Source organism: Haplochromis burtoni, unplaced genomic scaffold (assembly GCF_018398535.1).
Source record: "Haplochromis burtoni strain Fernald_Lab_line unplaced genomic scaffold, NCSU_Asbu1 Contig_68, whole genome shotgun sequence".
Taxonomy (NCBI): Eukaryota; Metazoa; Chordata; class Actinopteri; order Cichliformes; family Cichlidae; genus Haplochromis; species Haplochromis burtoni.
In genome coordinates this window covers 1,951,425-1,970,754 of record NW_024582429.1, presented here as the reverse complement: position 1 = coordinate 1,970,754, position 19,330 = coordinate 1,951,425, and the positions used below count along the sequence as shown (strand labels likewise).

The window sequence follows — 19,330 nt, the reverse complement described above, 5'->3', positions numbered from 1 at the left end:
GCAAAAAAGTTCAGGAAAGCTTTTATTTTATTTACTTGTTGTTTATTTTGTGTGTGCGTTCTACTTTAAAGAGCCCCTGCTCACGACAGTCCTGTGTTTGTATTGCATATTGTTAAAAGATGGCATTTAAATTATTTTTGTATTCTCTTGGAGTGCACCTTAAGTTTTCTTATTGTTAAAGAAAAAAGTACATTCATAAGAAATAATATTGTTTGGAGAAGATAATAATGTACCATCCATCCAGCATTTGTCCAAGGCATCCTGGTCAGATGTTGAGCCAATACTGAAGGATGCAGCTGTCACTTTTAGAAGATGCTTATTTCTGCTACTGGTATCTTGGTTCTTATTCTTTCAGTCACTACCAATAATGACGAGGATACTGGTGAGGTCACAAATGTAGCTCAGCTCAGAATCTGTAAAACAAAGGGCTGGTGTGACAGGACAGGATGGTAGTAACAGGGTGAGACAGAAGCCAGACAGCTAAAGGAAGATTCGTTCATGCTTATACTTTTTTGCAAATGTATATGTGCATGTTTTTTTGTTTTGTTTTTTAGTAGAGCTATTCATTTATTTATGACCTCATTATTTTGGCAGTGCTGGTCCCCCCTAGTTGCCTTTGCAGCTTCGGTCTCCCTTCATCTGTCTGCAGGCATCCCTGGCTCTGTGGCCAATTAGACCACAGGACGAGTGTTGTCACCAAGTACTTGCTCAAAAGAAACCTCAGGGTTTCTCATTGGAAATAAACCACTTGTTGTTTTCACATAACCAGACAAGGAGCTGTGTGATAAAGCTGAAACTGTGTGGATGTGTGATTTAAAAAGAGATCAAGAAGCATGTTAAATCTTCAACTTCTTTGTCTGCTTACTTCAAGTTACTTTTATTTCTGCCAACCCAAATGTGAGTTTCAGCTTTTTTAAACAATTTTATAAAAACCAAAATCACTTTCCAACACTGGGTGGCAACAGAAGCTTCATCATGTGATCACTTTTTTACTGAGATGACGTCATTAATGGTTATTTATATTAACCATTGTGTTTTTTTTGTATCAGTTACTAAACCTGTGCTTAAATTTAAGTCCTCTGCAGCCGCCCCCTCACAGTCTGTCGCTTATGTTTCCCAGGGTTAGAAAAGAAGGGCACTTGGCAGCGTCCTTCACTCTGATTGGGTAATAATTTCACTTCCTGTTGATGGGGTCAGAGGTCGGAATGACTGGGTCAACTCTGTCCTTTTGCAAAGGGATTAAGGAGGCCTATCTGATCCTGGTTAATCCACCCGCACATCACTGGAGCATAAAGCTTTTATACACACACACACACACACACACACACACACACACACACACACACACACACACACACACTGTACCCTTGCTTCATATCTGTGCTGCATGTTTTGAGTCCACACACTGACAGCAGATTATAAACATGAACATGTGACCGTCACTGACATTAGCAGCAGTCTGGTTAAAGTGATACATCTGTTTTAAGAAATACTTTTATTTGCTTTTAGAATGAAATCTATTAAAAGACTGATGTCAGTACTGTGTGTTGGTAAAATCTAACTTTAATTTTATTCACACTTGTTTTTGGAGTTTACTTACTTATATTAGTATTAGTTGTCTGTGCTGAGCAGTAGAGTTGACTAAACTCATTTAAAGGTAATAATTTGTATTAAGAATACTTCCTCTGTGGTGAGAACAAAGACTCACTGCGCTGTTGATGTTTCACCTCAGATCTTTGATTTAGTCTTCACTTCACTATGATGTGTTTAGACGACCACGTTTGAGACTTCTGCAGTGATCAGTAACTTTAATAAATCCAGCTTTCCTGTTGTCTCTGCAGCGTATGGATCACAGAAAACAGAGAACCCTGTCTCTGAATCGTAAATATTGTGTGCATGCTATAAAGTAAATATCCAGCCCATTTATAATGACGCTTTCTTACGTCAGCATGAATTTCTTCACTATAATTTAGCTAAAAAAAATATTTATCTGCCCTGCGACAGACTGGCGACCTGTCCAGGGTGTACCCCGCCTCTCGCCCTATGACAGCTGGGAAAGGCTCCAGCGCCCCTGAAAAGGATAAGCGGAAGCGAATGGATGGATGGATAATATTTAGCTCTTCCACTCTTGTTTACCGGTACATTAAGTGACTTATCCTGTTATGCACACTAAAAACAAAACAATGCATCAATCCTAATTTAAGGTTAGCTAATGTTTTAAGACTCTTTTTAAGAGTTTGTATTAAAGGTTTTAATTAAAGCCAGTCTGTCAATTTTTACAGGATAGCTCGATCTGGTTAGACAAACGAGTTGCCAGAAATTGGAAAACAAAACAAAAACATAAACTTAGAGTGATGTACTTAAGAGTCATATCTTAGAGAATACTTAGACTAAGTTAAAGTGTTTATTTAATCATTTTAGTTTTCATTTTTGAGCACTGCTGGGAAAAGACTTTGAGCATCAGATTCCAGAAACTGGCCTGAAACACCTCCTCATGGTGCTGCAGTGTACATAGACAGGGACTCTTTAAGATTCCCATATTTAACTGTTAACTGTGGGATGATTAACTGTTTTTCATTTAACTTATATAAAAAGTAAAACCTCTTATTGGACGATAAATTCTAGAAGAATTGGTGCGTATCCTCGTGAGAACCTCGTGAGATTCTAGTCGCTGAGGAAAAAAGTATCTTCCAGATTAACTTTTTTGTGATTTCCTGCCTTTTTGGAGCTAAACAAGATCACCAAAACACATGAAATATCACTGGAAAGGCCACAATGTCCTCTTTTTAGCACATCAGTACTTAGTGGGGTTGCTCAAATAACTCAAAAGATAGAGACCAAAAAGAAATGTCCATTACAGAGGACATAAGTGAACAGGCTGGGTCTCAGGAGGGTGGAAACAACATTTACTCCACCCCTGTGACAGTGCCGCTAACTGTGGTCTTTATCTGCTCCGGGAACCTGTTTAATGCTCAACAGTCCAACAGCCTCACTGTTCATGGCTTAACTGGGACACAATTTTCCCATCGCATCTCATTCGAATCGGGACAATAACCCCGTCCACTGGAGACAACAGGAGAGAGCTGTTTGACCGGTTTATTGGTGTCAGGTTTACTCTGTGAGCACGTGTCAAAAGGACGCACAAAGACGTGGCCTCGTTGTGAAAATATTAAAGTGATGGAACAACAGAACAGCTGAGGTCATCATAGCTGCTGTAAACTAGTCGCTGTAAGATCCTAGTGATAACTTTTATAAACCACTTTGCAAAATAAATGAACATTTGTTGAGGTTTAATGTTCTAAACATGGAAAACAGGATTTCTAGGTTTATCCACTCAAGGGCTGTTTTTCATTTGATACATGATCTCATCTGATAACACCAAACCAAAATTCTTACAGAGTCAGTAAAGCTAAACTCGTGTAACTCAGGTAAGTGATGTGAACACAGTAAGGTTTCTGGGCTGATGGCAAAATACAGAACAGTGACAAATTAAATAAAAACCAGTGAAACCTGCGAGGGAAGGCTCGCTGCCTCCTGCTTCATCCTGTGAAGGAACGCTTCCTTCTGCTGTTTCGGGGCCTAGCAGGGCGTTGGGATGAAGATGACATTCATCACTAGCTCTGGCCTTCACAGTCACATGATCTCAACCCAGCTGACCACAGGTGGGAGATTTTGGTTCAGCACTTTACTTTTCCTTTAATTTGTCACTCACCTGTATTGGATGGTTCAAGTAACAGAACAGGATTCAAATGTTGTAACTTCACATTTCAAACACAGCAGAAGTGGGATGCACTGACACGTATCCTGCTCTAATAACTTATAATGAGCCCTCTGGGTTCCCTCCAGGCCTTCAGTGAAGTAAAGTAACCTTCTAGTAATGGTCTAACTCTTCTTCTTGTGTATCTGTATTGATACAGATGTTTTCTGGTAACACCGCATCTCAGGAAACAGGACATCAGGTCAGTCGCTTCTTCTCCACATAAACGTGAGGTTTAGGTTACGTTTGCACGCTTGTAGGGGCAGGAAGGGAGGAGGTAAGGAGGAAACATCTGTAATTCTACTTGTGCATCAATCCATTTATGATCTCCCACCAATCCAAAGTTGTGTCCAACTAGCAGCAGGCTGCCCAGGCCAGGTGTTCTTAGACCAAATGAGCTGTATAATCTCTCCAAGAAGGTCTAGGTCCAGGCCAGGGTCTCATCCCAGTTGGGTGTGTCCTGAAATCGGCCAAAAGGAGGTGCCCAGGACACATTCTACCTGGATGCCCAAACCATCTCAACTGCCTCCTTTAAAAAGGTCCCCACCACATTTCTAAGCCACCCGATGCAAGTAACTGACAGTCATCTATCTTTACTGTCTAACTGCTCACCTGCCTGCTCGAGCCTTCATGTATATTTATTTTTAATATTACTTATCTAGCGGCATTAGCGGGTATTCTTTTAAATTCTCAAGTTTGATTTCTTTGACATTTACTGAGCACAATCACACAGAGTGAACCTTTCTGAGTTTTTATCCTGCAGATACGTCAGTGCATCCCAGCGCAACTACGTTTTTAATTGTACATACACACATAAATATACAGCAACACACATCTTTCGTAGTATTGATTGTAACTGATGGCAGTCACCAGTCAGCCAAACACATCTGCAGACTTGTTGTCAACAGAAAAAGGCACGACTGGTATAAAGCAGAAATATCAGCCCTTGAAACTGGTCTCAGGAGCTCCGCTGTGCTGCAGGCTCAGATCAGATCAGGAACCAGTAACCGTGGCTCGATATGTCAGATAAAACGTCCCCATTTATTTCAAGTGAAACCTGCGATGTTTGAAGTCGAGACGTCACCACAGCTGCAAACATCTGCTGTTCAGCTTTAGCCCTGCAGCTGCTTTAGTGCTGATTCATCGCTGTTTGCTTCACTTTGGTCCAGAGCAAAAATAGACTATATTGCCAAAAGTGTTCACTCACCCATCCAGATCATTGAATTCAGGCGTTGCATCACTTCCATGAGCACAGGCGTGTACAGCCAAGCACCTAGACATGCAGACTGCTTCTACAAGCATTAGTGAGAGGATGAGTCGCTCTCAGGAGCTTGGTGAATTTCACCGTGGTACCGTGATAGGATGCCACCTGTGCAACAAGACCAGGCATGAAATATCCTCGCTACTAAATATTCCACAGTCAGCTGTTAGTGGTTTTATAAAAAAGAAACGTGGAAGTGAGTGAGAAAGAGAGCAACTCAGCTACAAAGAGGTAGACCGACCTGAAATCACAGGTCAACGGATGCAGAGGTGCATAGTGAGCAGAGGTTGATCGCTGCAGACCTCCAAACTTCATGTGACCTTCAGATTAACTCAAGAACAGTGTCGAGAGAATAGGTTTCCATGGCAACCAAGCCTTACATCACCAAGTGCAATGCAAAGGGTCAGATGCAGCGTGTAAAGCATCTAGAGCAGCAGAGATGTGTTCTCTGAAGTGATGAATCAAACTTCTCCATCTAGCAACCTGATGGACGAGTCTGGGTTTGGTGGTTGCCAGGACAACAGTACTTCTCTCACTGTATTGCGCCAAGTGTAAAGTTTGGTGGAGCGGGGATTATGGTGTGGGGTTGTTTTCAGCAGCTAAGCTTGGCCCTCAGTTCCAATGGAAGGAATTCTTCATGCTTCAGCATACCAAGACATTTTGGACATTTTCATGTTCCCAATGTTGTGGGAACAGTTTGGGGATGGCTCCTTCCTGTTCCAACATGACTGCACACCAGTGCACAAAGCAGGGTCCACAAAGACGTGAATGAGTCAGTTTGGTGTGGAAGAACTTGACTGGCCTGCAGAGTCCTGACCTCAACCTGATAAGAACATTTGGGGTGAATTAGAGCCGAGTCTGTGAGCCAGGCCTTCTCATTAGACATCAGTGTCTGACCTCACAAAGGGGCTTGTGGATGAATGGTTAAAGGAAGGAAGAAGAGCGAATACTTTTGGCAGTATAGTGCATCTCAGCAGCTTCTTGGTGTGTTTCTAAGCTCCCTGAGGTTGAATGGTGACGACCAGCAGCCTCATTTGACCCAAAAAACGTCTCAGCTACACATTAAATAACCTGATCTAATGAGTTTAAATGAGCCTTCATGCTTCCCTGAGCAGGAACCAGTTTAATGACCTTGACCTTGACTCACAGTGTACTCGAAGTAAATATAATAACAAGTTTTCACACCGAATGAACCTTTGCAGCGAGAAATGAAGGACAAGCTTCATGTTGTCGCTCATGCACAGTTAAATCGTATGATTTACCATTGCTTTATATAAAGATGCAAAATAAGGGAGAGGGTCTGAAGAAAAGTGAGCAGAGCTGCAGGACTTTTACCTTTGGTTGCTCCAAAAAGATTAAAAATGCATGAAAAAGGACGGACGCTTACTGAACCCTGAGGCTGACCCTTGTGGATGTAACCAGACTGATCTAACCAAAACTGACTAAAGAGTTCTGGGTACCAGCTGGAGTACTGCATTAATGTGTAGCTTTAGAAGATTCTCCTGTAGCTGTGAGAGCCTTTAAATTGGTACACAAACAACATCATATTTTCATAAATCCTAAAAACGTTCATCGCCATAAAAAGAATCAATAAAACACGCTGGACTCATAAACTTCCTTGACAGACTCCTGCCTGTCAATCAATGCCCTTAATTTAAAAACTCGCCTTCAAAATCCACATCAGTCAACCCTTGTGACAGACAGTGAGAGTATTCAGTGATTTTGCTTTCATTCGCTCCTCAGCTCTCATCGTGCTGGTTTAAGTGGAGGTAACGAACTCTCGGTCTTTCCTCCACAGCTCAACAACCTGAATGACTGAAGCGGCATCCTCTTCCACTCCTTCCTCCTCGCTTTAGTTTTCCCGTTGGGTCTTTTGCTTCTTCCGGGCCAGCCGGGCCTCACGCATCTCCTCCAGAGTTTTACGTGGGTCCATGATGAACGCGAAAGCCACTCCGGCCGTGCCATCGCCGTTCTGCCGAGAGAAGCACAGGAAGGTGGCCCAGAGGAAGGCGCAGCAGCCCATGAAGGCAGTCCGCATGTACAACGGCATCAGGACGAAGTTGAGGAACTAGAAAAGTAGAAGCAGAGAAGAGGACCATCATGGAAAAGGGTCTTCTGAGAGGTTTTCCTGTCAGTGGGGTGCACACTGTGATTCAGAATCTACACACTTCATGTGAAAAAAACTCAAAATGTACCAGTAAATAATATCAGACAGCACAGCAGCAAAATCTCTGCTTTTTAGTTCCACTCCTCTGAGATTTTTATTTTTTCTGACTTTAAACAAATAAAAATGAAAACAGGCTCACCTGCATGAATGGCCAGTACATGAGTCCAGTCTGAAAGAGAAAACAAGACACGATCAGAGTTTCCATCTCCATGCACACCTGAGAGGATCCCAGGGAGAGGCCAGGGATGAGTGTAGAACTGAGGCGAAGGTGCTGTGAGTGGGATGCTTCCGTTCATTAAAACATCGCACACAGAGCTGCCAAACTGCACGCAGCAACATCTGTTGCTTTACTATTTAAAACATTAATCTCTATCAGGTCACTGTGGATCCTTCTAAGGTTAGAAAAGAGGACATATCTCACTCGCAGTTTCAATCCACTCACTTAACGCAGCTTGAAATGGAGAGTCAGCAGCAACGCCTGCACAACTGCACTTCAATTAGTGTGTGCAAATTATTATACTCCTTAGAGTATAATTTACACAAAGGTGATAAAGCAGAAAAGATCTGAATAAGACAGAGATAGAAGGGAGACACGCCAATCTCAGAAAAACAGTGAAGCATGGCCACCAAACATGGTTAGAGCGCAGCACTGAAGCTAAAAGACTGGGGTTAGAAAACGTTACATGAAAGAGAAGTTAGGTTTAGGTGTGGGTTACAAGTTAACAGAGGGGGAAGTGCAGCAGCAGCATCCTCCTCTGTCACACTGATCCTCTGCATCTCCTCCTTCACTACATCCATGAACCTCCTCTGAGGTCTTCCTCTTCTCCTCCTGCCTGGCAGCTCCATCATACTTTGTCCAGTAGATCCTCCCTCCCACCTCTGCACATACTCAGACCACCTCAGCCTCTCGAACTCTGAGCTGTCCCTCTGATGGACTGATTTCTAATGGTGCTCACTTTTGTTGTTTAGTGTGTGTGTGCATGTGTGTGTTTAGTCACTGTTTTTCAAGATATTGTATTATGCATAACTGTTGTCTGCGTGTGAGGATGGATGACTCACGACTGCAAGTACAAATAAAGCAACCCGAAGCTGTTTTACTGTAATCACAGCAACATGACACTATGAGTCACACTTGGCAGGACTTCAGCTCCTGAACGTCCTGAAACCCACTGACATTTTTATCCTCTGGCTGAATTACCCCGCGTGCTCTCCTCCGGGCGCCGAGCCCACTGCGCAAAAGCAGAAGTGCCGGTGGCGTAATCTACATTAATCCGGTTGTGAGCTGGCAGCGGCAGAAGCTACCGTGAAAGGTGACTTTCCTTCGTTTCGTGCCGCTGCTGAAGCGCTTCTCACCTTCCAGGTGTTGAAGAACTTCTCCCTCCAGTCCTCAAAGACGTCCTCCTTTCCCTCCAAGAAGCTCACCCCTGCGAAACAGAGAGCAGGTTTAAGGCACGGCTTGGGTCGTGCGTCTTTACGCACAAATGTAAAAACTATGGAACAAGACCTCACCTTGAACACTTTAGTATTTGACTGAGAGACAACCTTGACCAGAAACCACTTCACCTTCACACTCATTTAAGATGTTAGAGTCTCATTCACAAACTGACACTCTTTAGATTTTATAGTAATGGTTTGTCCCGATTGTCCAATTATCACTCATTATCAGCGTCATTCTGCGTCTGCGCTCTGGCTCCGATGGCTGGTTGACATTTATAGTTGGAAAAATAATCAATAACTCTCATATTTGATGTTCCGACCAAAGATAATGTTTGCTGGCTTCAAACAAAAGCGCATTGAAGGGGGGGGGGGGTGTTTCTCACGCGCTTTGCTTTAACACGAAGCAAACTCTCAGTTCTGTAACCCTTAACGTGGATAAAATGAAAGCTGCCCATCTTACCGGTGTAGAAGACACTGGTGGCCAAAGGCGACGCGAAGCTTTGGTCCAGCAGCAGTTTGCGGAAAACCATCCCGGCGGACTTTCCAGGGAAGCGCCTCTCCAGGGCGCGTAGCCAGAAGTAGTTAAAGTTTCCCTGGAAGCTGATTGCCACGATGGCGACATTGCGAGTGTGTTTCCAGTCCATGTGCTCCTTCTGAGCGATGAGCTGGTGGACTAGGTCACCGCCTGCGAATAAGCATCCGTACAAGGTGACATTAGCCAGCCAGGGGAATCGCTTGGCGGCTTCTTTGAGTACAGCTCTCCTCATCGTCTTTGGCACCGACGGGGACGCAGGTGCCTACAGAATGACCTGCCCTGAGTGGTTTCACCTCAGCAGTCAGGATGCAGGCATACCGGTTGGATTCGTTTGGCTAGGCCCTAGTGCCAGCCTACTGGACGACAGGACGCAATCCATCAGTGCGCCGTAATCTGGGAGGGATTACACGTTTCCGCTGGCAGCAGGAATATCGCACATCATCAGATCTCAGATGAGAAATGCCCAAAAAACTCCCCGAAAAATGCAATGCATAAAACCTGCCATGGCTTCGCTTTGGTCACGGTAAATTTAAATCCAGATCATTCTTTCTACTTCCCGTGAATCAGGTGCGTCTCCAGCAACAAATCCTGCAGGTCAAGCGCTAATCTGCTCAGGCGTACATCCCGTCCAACTGCGTCACCAACGCAGCAGCTCTGCGCTGAGGCACCTGTCAAAAAGTGATTTACGGTAATTTACCAAAAAGAAAAAAAAGGATTGTCAATATTTAACTGGTTTAAATGACTTGTTGGGCTATCGTCTGTGAATAAAACAAACCTATCTGTCGTGAATTGTATCAAACCATTTTCAGTCAGAAACAGGTTGAAGTTGCAATCAGTTTTTGGCAAAGCGACTTTTATATATCCTTTATTTATGAGTGCAAAACTCTCACTGACATTAAAATGTATTTTTTTAATCAGGCCAAGAATGCAGAAGAAATATAACATATCACTTATAAAAGGATATTTTAAGTGGCCCAGAAGCACTGGACTGATTGTCGATCACAGAATAGGTACAAAACATTATCATTATTTTATACATAACTCCTTCATAAGTCCTGCTGAACGCAGACTATTTATCAATATCAACAAAGGTATTAAAAGCACATTAAAGGAAGGACAGTACATGGCTGTTCTTTATCTTATTATATGCAAATGAAATATAAAATCAAAGCTTAATTTATTCAAACAATTAATCATCAAGGAAAATGTGTTTGGCATAAACTAAATGTATACCGGTCAAATTAATTTAATTTGACCAGATTCCATTAAATGTAGCATTTTACACGCCAAATATTTAACAAAATTACTCGGGAAATTTACATGTAATTAAATTATGTAAAAGTTAAGAGTTTGGGCAGAATCTGTCTGAGTGTACAGCCAGGTAAAGACTTCAAATACTATGGAGAAAAATGTAGATCTCTCATTCTGAGGGTCCTTGAGTAGATTATCCTCTGTCTTTTCTTAAAGGCCTGTACAGCCTAAGGTTTTCCCTAATACTGCAACTAAATCAAATAAAATCAGGAGTTGTCTGGAAAGACATCACGAAAACTTGAATGATGGAAGGTTGTGATCCAAATGCCATATCCATTACAGATCACTAGAGGGCGACATCTCTCCACACTGGGGCTGTTTTCCTTTTCTCGCTTGTTAAGTACAAAATTAGAAAGAAAAAATAATAATAAATATATATATACTGTATGTTTTATATATATATATATATATATATATATATAAAACATACAGTTTATTTTTTTGTGTATTTAGTGAGTTTAGTTTTGGCCTAAGGGGCATTCCATACACAGTCGGTCGCTTAACTTCCATCACTTCCACTTCGATTAGAAGGTTAGTCTGATTAGGGTGGGGAAAAGAGAGAATATCTTACTCCTATTGGTTGATTGTCTTGTCATTCGAAGCGACTTCCTCTGTGATTGGCTGCTGCCCTTAAAGCCTCGGAAGTGTCATTTTTGGACTTGAGTGAAAACTTGGGCATATCGGTGTGGCGGCGGCTTCGAGCTGATTCATAACTCTCGGGAAGAAATGGCCACCAGAAAGCACTAAAACAGGTACGGCTGGGGTTTTTACCGCCGCATGTTAAGAAGGGCTGTTGATTTAGTCGATGTGTCGGTTGTCTTGTTGTCGTGATTAATGTGTGTGTTGTGTTTGTTCTCTCAAGCGTGCTCCGATTTCATTGTCTTTTTTCCACAACAAGCAAGCTCCAACTTTTTCTCAGTTTTCCGACCTTATTCTGAGAAGCTGACGACAAACTAGTCTCAACACCAACTCGTGTATGTCTACTCTTTGTCGTCCCTCTTCATCACCTCTTTATTACCAGTTTACGCCTCATACTTTACAACTTTCTCGGCAGTTGGTCGAACGCTCTCCTCATCCTCTTAAATTCAGCCTGACAAGCAGCACGAAGCATCCATTAAGTTTGGGTTTTAATGGAAAAAGTTGCTACCTGCTAAAAATATTCCATGCCGATTTTTTTTAACACGTTGTAAATCTTTTCAAAGTAAATAATATTTTACTATGATTGATCGTTTTTGCTGCCACTCGCGTACACTTGGAAAACTGGTGATTTTCTAACGGAGTTCGGCTCAACCCGACTTTAAAAGACATCCCAGGACCAAAAATGTGAGAAATTATGCGGCGTGACTTACCTTATTAAACATTTTATGTATTCTTGATTTTTTAAAGACGACAAGAGCAGCTCTAATTTTAAATTCTTCTGTCATTATCGTATTATCGCCGTCCTCTTTCACTTACACGAACAGCACGTACTGTCCTTTAGGTTAGACTTTCAGTCAAGAGTGTTATTACTTTTAAATAGTTTTCATGCCGAATTATTTTAAACAACTTATTTATAATAAAAAACAATGTACTGTTTTGTTATGACTTATTATTGTTTGCTGACACCAGCACAAACTTAAAAATGGGAGTTTTTCCAGCAGAGTTCGGCTCAACTCAACTGTTGGAGCTCCAGAGCATGAGAAACCACGCAGAGTGAGCTATGCAGTCACACATTTTATGCATTCTCGAGCACTTTTAAAAAGACTGGAGAAGCCCCTGCAGTTGGTGGTGGGCGGGAGTTTATCTAAAAAATAACTGCAAAATACGGAAGTAACAGAAGCGAGCCACGACATGTCTGATGCCTCCTGCGCTGTTAATAATAATAATAGCGTGGGTTTGCACTTGAGTGCCTGTCATAGCTTTCCTGTTGCATGTGCAGCTTGCTCAGAGGAGCTGCCTCAGGCCTCTTTAGGGACCTTCTAGCTGGGCTTTATCAACTTTACATTCAAATCCACACATTTTGGGGCATTTAAATGCAACACTGAGGTTGATTTTAATATATATTCAGAACACTTTTGATGTAGAGGATATGTTTGTGGCCTCTGACATGCAATGTGTCATCTTTATCGTTTTTATTGTTGGCATACGGTATTTTAACCTCTTAGCATCCAAACATTTTATTGACTCTTCACCCAAATGAGACTTCATTTGAAAGGTTGCATCTTCTAGTTTCTTCTTGGAAACTTGTGCTTGTTTAGCATGAAGCTAAAATCCGAACTAAGGTCATGAAAAATGACCTATTTACAGCCTCACCAGCTTAATTTCCTGTTCACGATACAGTATGTAGTACACAGTACACACTATAACCATCGTGATACAAATTCAGTGTTTTCTTTCTCTGTCTAGGGCAGCATTAGATAAGTGTTTACAGCCCTGCTCCCTGATGTGTATTGAAGCAAAGACTATTGCACAAGTAGAGCATGAGTGGAGATGCACACTTTAGGATGTCTCAACAATGCACAAAAAGTTGTTGTGGGTAAGGCGGAAGTATTCCCTGTGGAGGAAATCTTGTATAATAATGAGAAAAAGTGAGAAACACCCTGCGTCTGTGGCTAAAATAGTTGTGCTTAGACAGTAAAACAGCTTAATAGTCCAAAAATTCACAAGAGATTGACTCAACTGTCATGTGTGGCAAAGAGAAGCATGCCTTTGTTGATTGGATAATTGCATACCCAACTTGTAGTTAGAGCTTGTTTATAAAAGCTGAACTATAAGGCCTATTTTTGACACACTGTAGGCTTCATTTATTTACACACAGATCTTAAAAAGCATTGATTTTTGACTGCTAAAGTGTCACAGGAGCCCCGCTGCAGCACACATATATTTGTGAGACTGTAAACGGTGCGGGGGAGCTTGAAAGCAGGACAGCGGGTCATGGCTCCATGCAGGTTGACCTAAATATCCCAGAGACACAGACGGCTGAACTCTTTAGAGAATAAATAAAAAGTAGGAGGAGAAATTCCTGTTCATTTGTTTCTAGCCACACCCGTGTCATCTAAACAGAGAGGGACCTGGCTGAGCGCTCAGAGAGAGGGATTATAAGCCACAGGATTACAGAGACAGAGGGAGAGAGGGCCTGCACCCCTCTCTTTGAAGGATGTAAAACAATGTCTGGGCTGTTAAAGGAGCGTGAGAGTCGAGGAGCAGTGTTAGCAGTGGGCGCTGTTTATGTCAAAGTGACTGCATGCCTGCATACTTATTTGCATTCATGTGTATAAATATATATATACTGGGGTTTTGTTTGGAGGCATGACACTGGATCTCTGGTCGGTTGTCTGTGCATCAACAGAAAACGTCCTGTTTAGTTTGATTCAGGTGATTGGTATGGCAGGACTGTGCGAAAATCTTGAGCCACCCCTAATTTCTTTGTTTTATTTCAAATGAGCCAGATTTTACTGTAATAGTTTTTTGAAGTACTCGTCAAAAGTTCTCCAGCTCTCTGAAGGTCTTTCAAAGTTCTTCACTGGCTGTGTTTTCACTCATTTTCAGTCCAGTCCTTGTACCTGACCATTTTCACAGGTTTACTGGTTTTAAACACTGACCTATTAACCATTCGGGTATAAAAAGTACGCAGCTGAAGGGAGAACCAGTGTTGTGTCTACACAGCAAGGATCCATCTTCAAATTGTATCTTTTTGCATTTTGTTACTAGCAGCCTGTCACAAAAGCACAGCCTGTTCTCATTTCTTTAGATGAATGTATTAAAAATGCTAAAGGTAAAAGTTTGACAGGAATAACAGCAGCAAAGTGATTCCCAAAGAGAGCTATTAGCCAAAACCTTGGCATATTTTGGCATGTTGTGCAGTGTATCCTTAAAACTGAACAAGTGGAGGACAAAAAATATCTACAGCAGATGAACAGCATGTGAAAGACATCAAGAAACGAGAAAAAGGAAAAGAGCAAAGAGAGATGCATCTGTACCGTCAGCTGATCCATCTACTGCTCGCTGAAGCCTCATCAGAGATGGTCTCAGTGGAAGGGCGGCTGTCGAGGCGCCATTCTTACGAAGGGAAACAGAAAGAAAAGGCTGACGTATAAAAATTACACAAGAACTGGACTGAAAATCAGCAAAACAGGTGTTACAGACGAATCTGGATTTGAAATGTCTCGTTCTAATCATGTCCAGTGTTTGTGGACGAAGTCAGCAGAGAGCTACAGCAGTGAGTCTGCAGCCGTCTGTAAAACATGCTGGAGGCTCTGCCATTGTTGGGAGCTGCATTTCAGCCCGTGGTGTTGGACATCCCGTTTTGTTCCACCATGCAGTACCATCTGGAAATCCTCTGAATGCAATGATCTCAAACACACTGCCAATGCAGTAAAAACGTAGAAAAACACACAAACAGCATCAGTCATGGATCAGACCGGACCTCAACGTGACTGAAGCAGCGTGGGATCGTCCTGACAGAGAGCAGAAACATCCAGAGAGCTTTGAATGTCCTTCAAGAATCTGGAGAACAGATACTTAAATCACAGAAAGCTGCCTGAGAGTTCAGGCTGTGCTGAAACATACCAAATGCATTTATTTGGTAAATGTTTTCTCTTACACACTGTGTTTCTATGCATGATTGCACGTTTCGATACATCGCTGCACCTTTTTCTTATTTTCCTCGGAGCACTAAGTGGTGGCTCAAGACTTTTGCACAGTAGCAAAACTCCACTGAAGTAATTTTAACTTTAGTTTTTGAGGGGTTTTTTTAAATCACACTGGAGTTTACAGTATAAATTATTCGACTTATCTCCAAGTTTCACTTTAATCACCAGGACTCATTAGCAGGGGTTAAAGGTTAAAAAAGCATTTGCTGTGCTGGATTTCTTGTATAGATTATGCCTTTCCTCCATAACCTGCAGCAGCGGACCACATGTGACACTTTGCATACTGTATGTGGCGGGAGCGTGATGCATTTTAGAAACTTCCTCTTTAGATGCTTTAAAGGAAGCGTGGCCGACCGCAGCAGGTAGCGTCATTACTTTCAGCTTTGAGAAGGACTTGGCTCAGACTTAATGCACCTAGAGACAAAACTCGCGATCCAGCGCGTCACTGAATGTTGCCGAAGCATCGGAAGGTACATGAAGGTCCAAGCCAGATATTCTGTAGCATGAAGATCATTTAATCCAGCGTTTTTGTGATATATTTCATTGTTCTATGTCAACAAAAAGATATTTTTTCCAACACTGCCTTCACCAAAATAGATTCAGAACTGGAGTATTTAAACTCCTCCGAGACCTCCTTCCAGGGTCCTAAATTCACTCAACAAGCACCAAATGCAGGTGAATATTAGCCCCAAAGCAGTGGTGTAAAAGCTGTGCTCAGAGGAATTATTAGCATGCAAAAAAGACTCATTTCTTACTATATATAATGAGTCATTTTTAATGTTTTTTCATTTTGTTATCTCACATTCACCCCAAAAATAAAGAAGAATACAAAAAAACCTTTAAATGTGGTTTTAAATACAAGCACCGGAACTATCAGATCACATGAGTTTAAAGGATTAGGTATGAATGTTTGTCGGGTAAACATTGAGAGAAAATAAACACCACAATTTCTGGGAAACCTGTGAAATAAACAGATTAATCGATGAGATAAAGGATCGGTTTTAAACGTGTAACCTGTCAGCAGACACCTCTGACAGGAAGACGTTGAAGGCTGGTGGTAATTCACCTCACCTTCACTTTCATTCTGTCTACAGAGATTTCCGTGCTGCTTTTATCCCCTTTGTGAGGACACAAAGTTGCTGCTTCTCTCAGAGGTTTGTGGCTGAATTTGGTATTTGTTTTATGGTATTAATTTTCAAACTTACAGTAAAATAATTATTAAAGTGGAGGCTGTTACAGTACTTTGACATTACACTGCTCATGTTCACTTATCTCAGAGTACTTTGAATAATTGAACTCAGGTGAGGCTTTCCATCATGCAGGTAAGATTAGATATGTTCCTGTGACTAATGTCTTGTCTGTTCGTGGGCTTTGAGTGTCCAGATCCATCCAATAAGAGTCCAGCTACGCTCCTGCAGCTGATTGGTGCTCCTAGAAATATTTTAATGGAGATGCAATAGCAACCACAAATCCAGGAAAAAAAACCCACATTACATAAAAGTTAAAAAAGGATTTGCATGCTACTGGGAGAAAGAAGTATTTGATCCCCTACAACCCAGCAGGAATACCTGCTTCTCCTGATCGCAACTCGGTGTGTGTTCAAAACTTACCTGTCCACAGAAAATGTTCCAGCCTCTCCAGCAAGGTTGGGCAAGACCAACATGCAAAGGCTGTCAGGGGAAAATGGACGGACCATCAGGAAGACGCTGATAAAAAGACTATCAGTCACCATCGGTCTGGAGCTCCATGCAAGATCTTTGCTTGTGGGGTGAGGATGATCATGAGAAAGGTGGAAGATCAGCCCAAAATGACACAGGCAAACTGAAGGCAGTCGGGACCACGGTCACCAAGAACACCGCTGATAGCACACTGCAGTGCATTGAAATCTTGCAGGTCCCCCTGCTCAAGAGTGCGCATGTACAGGCACGTCTTAAGTTTGCCACTGAACGTCTAAAACATCAACTCGACCCGCCATGTTTGGAGTAATAGATATGCTGAGCATGACCAAAAGAACACCATCCTCAGTCGAGCACAGAGGTGGAGACGTTATGCTTTGGGGCTGTTTTTTAGGGCTACTGGATGACTTCATCGCATTGAGGGGCCAGTGCATGGGGCCGTTTCCATAATATCTTTGTACTGGTCTTCAAGCATGACAGTAACCCAAAACATAGACAAGTGGCCTAGCCAGACCTCAGTCCAGTCTGAAAATTTGCGGAGCGAGCTGAAGCTTTGAGAAGAAGAAACCCAAAAGATTACAGAGTTTCTGCAAAGAGGAGTGGGTGTAAATGTGTGCAAACGTCTCACACTAATCAGGGTTTCTTCACCAAGCACTAAGTCATGTTTGTCTTATTTTACTCAGTGACATGCAAATCAAGTGAGGTGGAAGTGATGAAACGATTATTTCCAACGCTGTATCCTGAACATAAAACGAAGCAGCACAGAGCTGAGAGCACAGCTAAATAAAGAAGAAGCTAAAATATGCAGACTTCTTGTAAAGCTTTGTGCCAAAGCCTTTACTCTACTACATTTTGAAGCCTTGGTTACTTGTGAGAGCTTGATCCACATTGTGTCAGTAAATCAGGAATATTTCCAGTGCATGTTGGCCAGACCTGCTGTGTGGTCTCCTCTTTTGGTGGAAGAAGAGGCTCTGCTGGCCTTGTTACGAGGTAACCTCCAACTTCTGCTGGGATGCTTTGCAGCTGGGATGAGAATCGGCACCTCAAGGTCCGAGGCCAGATTAGGGTGGATTTAAAACTAGTTGCTGCCTCATGTGGAGAATTTCAAGTATCTCTGGGTTTTTGTCATGGTGAGAGGGAAACTAGAGCAGGTTGATTAGTGATGTGGACCCTTTAACAGCCTGTTGTGATAAAGAAAGAACTGAGAGTGAAGCTGTTGGTTTAACTGTCAATCTACATTCCTCATCTGTGGCCGTGAGCTATGGGTAGAGTCTGAAGGAATAAGATCATAGATGAAAGAGGCAGAAATGAGACATCTGGGTTCTGCTTTAGACAGAGAGTGAAGACATCAGAGTAGAGCTTAGAAAGAAAGTGACTGGATTTCTTTAATTCCCGTGAATTTCACCTCTGATCCGAGAAGCTTCTCCAGTTCTAAAACCAAATCCAGGTGGAGAGTCCCAGGAATTTAAACCTTAGTGGGGGTTTTCCTTTATCTTGTCATTTGATGAGAGGTGAAACATCCTCACAAAACTTAAAGGAGTCCAGTCAGTTTCTTTCCAAGCTCCTAAGACTACCATGACCCGGATGACTGAGACCCTACACTGACATATCAGAGTGGAGCTGCTCCTCCAAACTGAAAGGCTGAGATGCCTCCTGGGCCCCTCCTAGCTGAGGTGTTTCAGGAATGTCCAGCTGGGAGAAGGCTCTGGAGTGGACCCAGGACACTCTGGAGTGATCTCTGCTGGTTTGGGAACACTTCGAGGAAAGCATCGATTCACACGATTCCTCGAGTCCAATGAATAAACTAAATGACTCAAAGTGAAGTGAACGGCTTAGCCGTGAGGGAACTGGATTTTTAGGGAGGATAAAGTTAAAATAAATAAAATCCAGAATACCATAATAATGTTTTTATTTGGATGTTCTAGGTGTAATCGTCTGTGGATGCTAAAACTGTAGCTTCCTTTAAACGATCGACAAAAACGAGGTCCACAAAAATCATTTGAGGGCTAAAAAATGTCTAAAAATTAAACTTGCTGCTTTAAAACACTCTAAAGAGCTCAGGGACCCTCCAGCCTTGATTACTCTGATAAACCTGAGTGTCTGCTGTTGTAAAAGTGGTCTTAGAGGTCATTTGGCTCCCGGTGCAGAGACGTGAAGACAGACAGAGCTGCAGTTTTAAAACTAGACCAACTCCATGCTATCAGTTTCCAGTCGTTGCTTTTGACATTAAAATGAAGCCAAAATCAGTAACAAAGCATTATTTTACTGATGTTTGATAATCACATTAAGGTCACAGGAAGAGGCTCATTAAAGCGTGTTTATGATCATTGTGGGGTTTTATTTTCGTAGTTATGTGAGGCCGGTGGACCACACTGAGCATTGTACGTAAAGGTCGTGAAGAATGTGGTCCCACGCCGCTGCAATGAAACCAGAAGTCCTGTGTTTTCGCCGTGTCGTAAAGCGGCTGGTACTGCGGCTGGCTGGCAGCAGAGGAAGTGGTTTACTTGTTTTCTCATTTCCTCTGTCACTGAAAATGCTCAACGCACTTGGTTGAC

The 19,330-nt window shown here is 42.4% G+C and overlaps 2 protein-coding genes across 3 annotated transcripts in view; one reads left to right on the top strand and one right to left on the bottom strand.

Moving 5' to 3' along the window:
- Positions 1-3,269: 3,269 nt before the first annotated feature.
- LOC102303532 (mpv17-like protein) lies at positions 3,270-9,808 on the bottom strand. The gene is made up of 4 exons (XM_042221495.1): positions 9,083-9,808; positions 8,539-8,609; positions 7,325-7,354; positions 3,270-7,086 (listed from the first exon to the last, which is right to left on the bottom strand). Exons 1-4 carry the CDS (start codon positions 9,387-9,389, stop codon positions 6,871-6,873), a joined length of 624 nt encoding a protein of 207 aa, XP_042077429.1. The 5' UTR covers positions 9,390-9,808; the 3' UTR covers positions 3,270-6,870.
- Positions 9,809-11,094: 1,286 nt separating this feature from the next.
- Positions 11,095-19,330, top strand: part of crlf3 (cytokine receptor-like factor 3) — an 18,544-nt gene continuing 10,308 nt past the window's right edge. The window contains exon 1 of one of the 2 annotated variants that reach the window (XM_005924151.3): positions 11,095-11,220. The gene's annotated coding sequence lies outside the window, so the exon portion shown is untranslated. The remainder of the gene's footprint in view (positions 11,221-19,330) is intronic. The other variant, XM_005924152.3, reaches the window with a different exon arrangement.

Excerpts from the sequence above, each read along its gene's own strand:
- LOC102303532 (XM_042221495.1), bottom strand. The coding sequence starts at position 9,389 with ATGAGGAGAGCTGTACTCAAAGAAGCCGCCAAGCGATTCCCCTGGCTG. Across the intron at positions 8,610-9,082 it reads CACCAGTGTCTTCTACACCG|GGGTGAGCTTCTTGGAGGGA; the intron begins GTAAGATGGGCA and ends TCTGTTTCGCAG. Across the intron at positions 7,355-8,538 it reads AGTTCTTCAACACCTGGAAG|ACTGGACTCATGTACTGGCC; the intron begins GTGAGAAGCGCT and ends TTTCTCTTTCAG.